The sequence below is a fragment of the Notolepis coatsorum genome (genome assembly GCF_963971535.1).
Source record: "Notolepis coatsorum genome assembly, chromosome: 1".
Lineage (NCBI taxonomy): Eukaryota > Metazoa > Chordata > Actinopteri > Aulopiformes > Paralepididae > Notolepis > Notolepis coatsorum.
The window spans coordinates 136,227,571-136,236,929 of NC_140165.1; the positions used below are offsets into that span (position 1 = coordinate 136,227,571).

Consider the following 9,359-nt stretch of genomic DNA (forward strand, 5'->3'; position numbering starts at 1 on the left):
TCCGCCGAGAAGGGTCCAACCACCTCGGCCGGCAGATACGTTAAAACACAGTTCGTTTGAGTGAAACTTGTAAAACACAGTTCGTATGAGTGAAACTTGAAAAAAGACAATATGCATAAAAGAAACCTATGCGAAGTTCAATGCGGAGTTCAATGTGCAGACGATAAAAATACAGGTAGTCTGAATTACACTTGAAAATATTCAGTATGCATACCCGTTGCTGAGATAATACAGCTTAGATAAACCTTGAGCGTTACCGTTCTGTTGGTCCGAAGAGCTGCGGTAGGCGAGTGTTAACGTTAGTGTCAGCTTGGAGAGCCGGAAAACAAGCACGCCTCGTACTTAGCACACCAGGGCTCCGGGGCCTGTTATTCTCCGATGCCCGTAGCCTGCTCCGCCGAGGCCGTCTCGGCCCCCTCGGCCGGGGGGGCCATAATGCTGTGTCGAAGGAAGCTCTCCGCCTCGGTCGGCGATGTGAACAGGCGGTTGCAGGAAACAACTCCGCGGCCCATCTTGACTTTCAAAGTTGCAGGGTATATCAGCGGTGTAATCGCTGAAGTCCGCGGCAAATCTGAGGGTATGATTACCGACGGTTGGAGGGTGTTTCCTGGCCTCTTGAAGAATATCCTGGCGTGTAGTGAACCGCATGCAGCAGAATATGAAGGCGCGTGGACGTTCGCCCTTCTCCGGGGGACCGTTCCTGAAAATTCTGTGCGCCCGTTCAATCTGTAGGCTGATGGACGGAAACCACTGGGGAATCATCCGTTCTAGATAACGAATCGGTGCATCATCCTCGATGTTCTTGGGTAAGCCGTAGATTCTGATGTTGCACCTTCTATTCCGGTCAGGTTGTGTGTAAAATGCGTGTGTGTTTGTTTCCCCGACAGAAGCTCCTCTCTCTCTCTCTCTCTCTCTCTCTCTCTCTCTCTCTCTCTCTCTCTCTCTCTCTCTCTCCCTCTCTATATCTCTCTCTCTCTCTCTCTCTCTCGCTCGCTCGTTCTCTCTCTGCCTCGCTCGGTTTGAGGAAGTGAAGATATTTCCACTCGCTCTGCTGTCGCTGTCAACCATAGAGGGGGCGTCAGTTATGCAAATCAGTACCCTATTCACGCCAGCAATACCGTCAAATCAGAACGGCTTAGTTGAGTGAGGGAAGATCGTGTGAACTCGAGACTAGACTGATGAGTCAATATGGTAATTAGAGACACAGACCCATTGGGTCTCATTCCCGAAGATTTTTCAAAGATATATTCTGGAAGACTTATCTTGGAACCACTGAGAGATAATCTATGACAAGTACACTCTGAGTCCTGAACGTGCTGGAGATATGTCTTAAGTGGCTGAAACGGTAGCAGAAATTATATGATCTGATATCTGCTTGGAGAATGGCATTCTGTCGTAAACTCCAAAGCGCGTTCCCGTTCAGCTCATTTGCATACAAACCACGCCCCCGACAGTCCTTATAAAGCAGTCAATGGGCAGTGTGCAAACCCTCGCTGAAATGTCAAAGCGCCGTTCTGACACGGTAGGAAGAGGCGCACCTGCCTCTAAGCAACGACGTAGGAATTTCACCAATGCTGAAATGGAGGTGGGGATCCCTTGTAAACAAGACACACATATTCCTCTGGTCTGCATCCCCTTAACAATTGTGTGTATTGAGCTGTACTGTATTGTAAATTCTGCAATCTGTTAATAAAGTTTCCATTCATTAATTCAGGTACTGATATCGGGAGTGGATAATTATAAGGGGGTTCTTTTCAGCAGCGTCAGCTCCGGTTACAGGGGCACCCACAATAAACATCCCTGACACCCTTTGAGTATTACTGAGTGATGTGTTTAGTTATTGGTATACATTGTAAACTGCATCGAATAATGACGGAAGCAAGAAAGTCGAATTCAGGTCCAGATTTAATTCACCTATGAATAGGAATTAATTGCACGCATGTGAATAATCTATTCACATGCGTGCAATTAATTGCTGTCGGACTAAGACAGCACGCCTATTATCCGGGCCCATTAATGGGTCAGGATGCATGTCCTGGTCAGGTGGTTGTTGAGGTGGCTGGAGGGGTAGCGGGACACCACGCTTCTCCGCGATGTTGTGCAGGACGCAGCAGGCCATGATAATCGTACACACCTGGAAAGAATAAATAAGCCACAATAAATGACATGCAACATATGATTGTATTGGGCTGAGGTGGGCACTCATACATGTTTTAACACGGCACGGCCAAAACAATTTATGAGCTGTTGCCTTCATCCACACCTTATCCGGCTTGTACAGCAGCTTGCCACCTGCTGCGTCCAAACACATCCAGCGTCTCTTTATCGACCCAATTGTGCGCTCCACGGTGGACCGGGTGCGCGCATGGCGCTCGTTATACGCCGCCTCCTGCGCGGCGTGAGGGTTGGCGACTGGGGTCATCAGCCATGGGGCCAGTGCATATCCACGGTCTCCTAATAAAACAAGTCATTAGAGGAATAGAAGCCTATACTGGTGCAAGAACAATTCTATACGCAGAGATACTCACCAATTAGCCATGCGTCTCCTGCGTCTCCTTGTTCGAGGAGCATACCCACTTCGCTGTTCTGGAGGATGTACGAGTCGTGCGCACCTCCTGGGAAACGGGCGACGACGTTCAACAGCTGGTTGTTGGCGTCGCAGATGACCTAATAATAAATAATAATTATGAATTCTATTTGAAGAGAGAAGCAAAATAAATGATAGATATAGTAACACAGGAAAAAAGAAAAAACAAGTAAGATGAGAAAAGGAAGCAAGGTGCTGTCCAATTGGATGAAGTGGTAACAAGAGAGTTAACAAAAAATAGAAACATACCTGTACATTGATGGAATGGTACTGCTTCCGATTAAGGTATGGGAACGGGTCTGGGGAGGGTGCCAGGATGCGCATGTGGGTGCAGTCAATAGCGCCGATGATGTTTGGCAGCCAAGCGATGGCATGGAATGCCGTCTTCACTGGGATCTGCTCTTGCGCAGAAAAGGGGAATCTGATGTACTGCGTGGTCAACTCCACGATGCCAGCCAAGACCCGTGGGATGCAGCGGCTGATGGAGGTTTGGGATATGCCCACCCTATCTCCTAGCTCCCTCTGGAATGTTCCAGTTGCTAGGAAGCCCAGGGTGGACAGTACCTGCACGTGCGGTGGCACAGGGTTGGAGCGTCTGGTCTGGCTCCTCAGTGCTGGCTCCAGCGTCTTGCACAGCTCCATTAGCACAGGTCTTGGCAGCCTGAAGCGTCCCAGCAGGTACGCGTCACTCTCGGCGAAGAGATCAGCGTGGTCCCTGTACTGGCGCTCCCTATTTATTGCGCGTTCGTAGCGAGCATAATTATGCTGGACGTTACCCATAATTGTGTGTGTAAGCCTTGGGTGCAGAGTTGACCATGCATTTTAAGCATGGCGCGATTAATTACTGTTAATTGGATGCCAGGGTTCAATGTACATGATTGCTGTTCAAGTGCACCTGCAAGGTCAGGTTTATTTGTCACACGCAACATCGTACCGGTAAGATGAGCAGTGGAATGTTTATCCACTGGCTCTTATGATGTATACAATAAGCAAATGTCCCAAACTATAAATAAGAACAACAATAAAATTATGACGGAATTATGTGGCTGATGTATTTATTTATTCCGAGTCAATTGCAGTGTGTGTAGCTATTATTTATTTTTCCGACATCAAATAACGTAATTTCTTATCATACAAATAGTCATATTTATTTTAATTATGATTAAGTAATTAATTCCAAGGAGGCCTGTAGTGTTGACGTGAAGGAATCACTATGAGAACACAAGTCTGTCAAGTTATGATACAATTTTAAATTAGTAAATCAATCATGAGGTTTGATCGTGGGCTGAGAGCATATTTAAGAGTGCTCCTCAGCACTCTTAGATCTGCTCTCAAATAAGATCTCAGGAAAATTTGAGGACTCCCACTCCCAGCCCTAATATGTCTTAAATAGGCCGAAATCTGGCTAAGATGAAATATTTTGTCGTAACTTCGTTCGAGAATGAGACCCATTGATACTAACCCCTATTGCTATAAAACAATGCTAAATACTGGAAAAGCATGTCCCCTTTAAAAGTTTTTAATTCCAAATATTATTCCGGTAATAGTCATTAACTAATCTGAAATACAACTTAATTAAAGTAACTATAATCAGATAAAACAGGTATATTAAATAAACGAATAAAATATATACTAAATGAACAAACAAATACATAAATAAATTAGGGCTGGGACATCGCATTCATTTCGATTAATTAACTACAGAAAGAATTAAAAGTTAAAGAAATGTATGCATTTAATCGCATGATGATTTTTCTTTGTTTAAGAATGTTACCTTTCAAAGGAGACCAGACTCATGCATGTGCTATAAGTATAATAAATCGCAAATTACTTTTTTTCTTAGTCTGTTTGTTCATAAAAAAAATTTAATAAGAGAAATTGAGATTAATCAAGAGTTTTTTGTTCTGGAATGTACTTGAAAGTACTGTGTTTTACTTTTACCTCGAAAGTGCTTGAGTTTACAAAAGGTCCTTTGCGCTATATATATATTATTCCTAAAATTGCATTGATCTGTTGGTCTGTGTAGTAGCTAATACAGGATTTTGCTGCTTAAACATATGTATAATGTATATTCATTGATTCACTCGTATACCAAATTTCATTTGAATTAAAATATGTTGCTTTTTGCATCAAATATTGATTAAAATGTGATTAATTTCAATTAATTAACTATAAAGTCTCGAATTAATTCGATAAAAAAAGATTATCGAGTCCCACCACTAAAATAAATACATTAACACTTTAATCGCCAAAGACGCCTTAACACGTCATTCCCCGCCATGCTAATTCTACCAATGACGCCGTAACACGTCATTGAGATCAATATTTCAAAAATCTGTGATCGCAATCATATTTCTCCCGCGGAGACTTGAGATCTACTGTTGATCCCCTCTCAACTCTCCAACGGTTCAAGAGCGCCATCTGGTGGCCGATCGGCGGATCGCCCAAACCGGAAACTGGAAACGGAAACTGGTGCTCATCCAAATTCGGTCCGATCACTAGCTATACGTCCCGGGACTCGAGCTCGACACAATGGATAGCTATCCGTTACCAATAACTCGATAAACAACATGATTTGGACGTATATACTATTATACAACCTGGAGATGGATCGCATATTTCAACATCCCATAATAGGAATCTGTTTGCTCCACGCTCATCGCCCAACGGCCCGAGGGGACTGGGGTAAGTTTCAGCGTTTATTTTTACCGTGTTCGATACAAACTGCTTTAGTGATCATATCACCGACACTACATGAATCATCTAACGTTGGCCACGGAATTATAAACGACCCCCCGCCCCCCATCCGGTCAACATCAGATGATAAGTAGTAACTTCTAGAAGCACGTCCATTTGAAATTTTTTATCTGGCGCCGATCGCTTTCAAACTGTATTTGATCATCAATATAATGCATTTAGGGCTATAAATCACGTTCTGCAGAATGCTGCAGAAAATGATAAAAACATATTTATACTTTAGACCGTATTTTAGTATGAATATGTGAATGAAAAAGTATAACGTTCCTACATCCTGAACGATAGATAATTGATGTTGAATGGGCCATAGTAATGTCAATTTAGCAATACAATTTAAAAAGTTATAGCCCTGCAAAGAAGGGGAACTTCTCCATAGACAAATAGAGCTGGCAGAGGATGGTATAAGGATGTACATAAGCGTGGGAAAGAAAGTGTTAATAAATGTATAAATACATAAATAAATACATAACTAAATACATGAATAAATACATAAATAAATAAATAAATAAATACAAAATATATTGTATATAAGTATAATTTAAAAACTCCTTTATTCCGATCTCACTTAAACTTTTAAATAGTGCCAGATAAAGGGCAACTATCGAATAACTGATATTTGGTTGTTATATTATCGATATTCGATAACCGATATTTGTGTTTTTTTGGGTATACTATTATATTATATTATACTAGTATATTTGGGTATACTATTCTAATGTGGTGTTGCCAGACATCTTGCTGTGCAGGTACTTTACTGTATCTTTTATATTGTGTATCTCCTCTGTTTGGAGTCAGTTGTAGTGTGGGTGTAAGCCCAAGACAAATTTCCCAGCTGATGGGACAATAAAGTGACTCTTGACTATTGACTTGACTCTTGTATTATGGGCTTGATTCCAAATGGTGGATTTTCGAATCTGATGGCATAATCCAATAAGTGAAACATTTACATAAAGTCCTCAGAGACTTTTCAAAGGGATACCATCCAAGTCCTTCTCACTTCATGTGATGCGTCACGAGAGAGGCACCAGGGGTGCGACATTGGCGGGCTTACTGGACAGTATCTTCTAAGCTGAAGGTGTTCTGAACATTTTGACACTAAATGGTTGATCATCGGACCTGTAGATCTGGTGAAGAACGGGTTTGTGTGAGACTCGGCGTTCATGACAGTGTCTGTATAAAGGTCCTGTCCACTCAGGAGACAGGAGCTGTTCCATTTTCATCCCATTGGCGCAGCTTTTAATGCATCATCTTCCCTTATTAGTGTGTCTTTGGCTTCATGTTCTACAGAGTTCTGAGCCATCATTAAGTATAAAGCTAAAGGTAAGAGCATCGCAAAGCCATTAGCATGTTGTCACGCTATCTCACAGTCTGTCTGCCTTTCATTACGAGAAGGTTCCCCCAGGAGTGTCACACACCCACACACACACACACACACGCACACGCACACGCACACGCATACGCACACGCACACAGTGCCAGTCTCAGAGCACTTAATGCGTCAACAGCATTAACAGCCACTCTCTCAGCCACTGAGCTGCTTTGTTCTCAACACGGAAAATCTCCTTTTAACTACCACAAGTGTGATAGAATCACAGCACATGTACGCACACACACACACACACACACACACGCACACGCACAGCACACACACACACACACACGCACACAACCGCACGCACACATGCACAGACACACGCACACACACACACGCACGCACACACGCACACAAACAAACACACAGACACACATAACTACACTCACACTTTTGATGTGATGCGGCTTCATCTCCAGCTGCTGTTGTTGCGGATGATTAAACAGCAGCAGGACACAAATAGGAGCACCAAGGAACTGTATGACGCACACACACATACATATGATATACACATACATACTGACACACACTGGCATACACACATGCACACTAACACATACACAAATGCATGCGCATACACATGCACATGCACACACACACCCACACCCACACGCACACACACACACACACACACACACACATGCCGACACACACACACACACACGCGCACACACACACACACACACACACACACACACACACACACACACACACACACACACACACACACACACACACACACACACACACACACACACACACACACACACACACACACACACACAACCTCTAGAACATTCCAAAGTCCTGGCCACATGATGCACCAACCTGTTCAGAATTAAAGCTTAATCAGTCCCTTGATATCAAAGCTCTTTGTGTGTGTGTGTGCATGTGCGTGCATGTGTGCATGCATGTGAGTGTGTGTGTGTATTTCAGCCCTTTGTTATCTAAACTGAACCCTGCGGTATCAGCGGTAATGCAGCCAATATGGCAAAATAGCAGACAGTCAGCTATATCATATGATTACAAGTGCATGTACATGCGCAAGTGTGTGTGTGTGTGTGTGTGTTACCATCTGTGATAAGTATTTGGTGTGTGCATGTGTGTGTGTGTGTGTGTGTGCTTGTGTGTGCCTGTGTCTGTGTGTGTGCTTGTGTGTATGTGTCATGTATCCATTCTAACACCTGGCTTTATACAGTTTGATTTCCTTCTTGCCATTAGTAAACAAAGAGAGGCAGAACGGTGTTAGCAGGTGAAAGGGTAACATGCAACACAGGTCAACAGACAGACTTGAACTCATCATCAAGGCATGGTTTGCATTGATGCATGCACAGAGTTATTTTTAGAGTTACTTGCTGGCTGAATCCTCCCCACTGAGTGACCTTTAAATCACTGTGGCTCTATCCCCGGTACCTAGGTGTGGACGTGTGGTCCTTCTCCACTCACATCGCCTCAATAACCAGAAGCTGCAGATTCTTCCTGAGCAACGTGAGCTTCCTGACAAAAGAAGGCACCCAACTCCTCCTGCAATCATTCATTCATTAATTCACAACACAAATCCGCTTCTAGGTTCTTGACCTGGGATTATGTACAACAAGGTGAACTCCCTCCTACCTTTGGTCAATGGTCTCTAACTAAACACCCTCACGCTCTCCATCTTCCACCTCTCACTCAGTCTAGCCTTCCACCTCTCACTCGGTCTAATCGCATCGGCGATCCTACAAAGACAATGCATGTCTGTGTGTTCCAGTGTGTGTGTGTGCTAACCGTGTGTGCTAACCGCTAAAACATTGAGGATAATTGCATGCCAATTAAAGACCTCTGAACAGGTCCTGCATTATTATTATATAGCCTTCCACCTCTCACTCAGTCTAGCCTTCCACCTCTCACTCGGTCTAGCCTTCCACCTCTCACTCAGTCTTTCACCTCTCACTTGGTCTAGCCTTCCACCTCTCACTCAGTCTTTCACCTCTCACTTGGTCTAGCCTTCCACCTCTCACTCAGTTTAGCCTTCCACGGTACCTCTCACTCAGTCTAGCCTTCCACGGTACCTCTCACTCAGTCTAGCCTTGCACGGTACCTCTCACTCAGTCTAGCCTTCCACGGTACCTCTCACTCAGTCTAGCCTTCCACCTCTCACTCAGTCTAGCCTTCCACCCAGTAGCGGCTCGTGGATGCTTCGCCACTAGGGGCGCTATACCAAACATTTTGCAAACATGTACAAGGCACGCATTGGCGAATATTATCACCATTGCCATCGATCAATATATGATCAGTCAGTCAAATGCAACCACGTTTCCAATAGCCCAACACAAACACGCACAGCTCTCTCTCTCTCGCTCTCTCGCTCTCTCTCTCTCTCTCTCTCTCTCTCTCTCTCTCTCTCTCTCTCTCTCTCTCTCTCTCTCTCTCTCTCTCTCTCTCTCTCTCTCTCTCTCAGATGATGTCAGATCCATTCAATAATAAACACATTTGTATGTCTCTTCATTTTAAACAAGTTACCATTCATTGTCTGAGTGGTTATGCCCACACGCGGCGAAATTAGAGAGAGAGAGAGAGAGAGAGAGAGAGAGAGAGAGAGAGAGAGAGAGAGAGAAGAGAGGAGAGGAGAGAGAGAGAGAGGAGAAGAGAGCGAGAGAGAGA

General features: G+C 44.1%; 1 protein-coding gene across 1 annotated transcript; it reads right to left on the reverse strand.

The window, feature by feature from the left end:
- Positions 1–368: 368 nt before the first annotated feature.
- Positions 369–3,367, reverse strand: LOC311222860 (putative nuclease HARBI1; the record flags this gene model as incomplete). Its single annotated transcript, XM_084307499.1, has 5 exons — positions 369–517; positions 2,080–2,134; positions 2,264–2,454; positions 2,574–2,667; positions 2,837–3,367. 5 exons carry the CDS (start codon positions 3,365–3,367, stop codon positions 369–371), a joined length of 1,020 nt encoding a protein of 339 aa, XP_084163625.1.
- Positions 3,368–9,359: the final 5,992 nt, after the last annotated feature.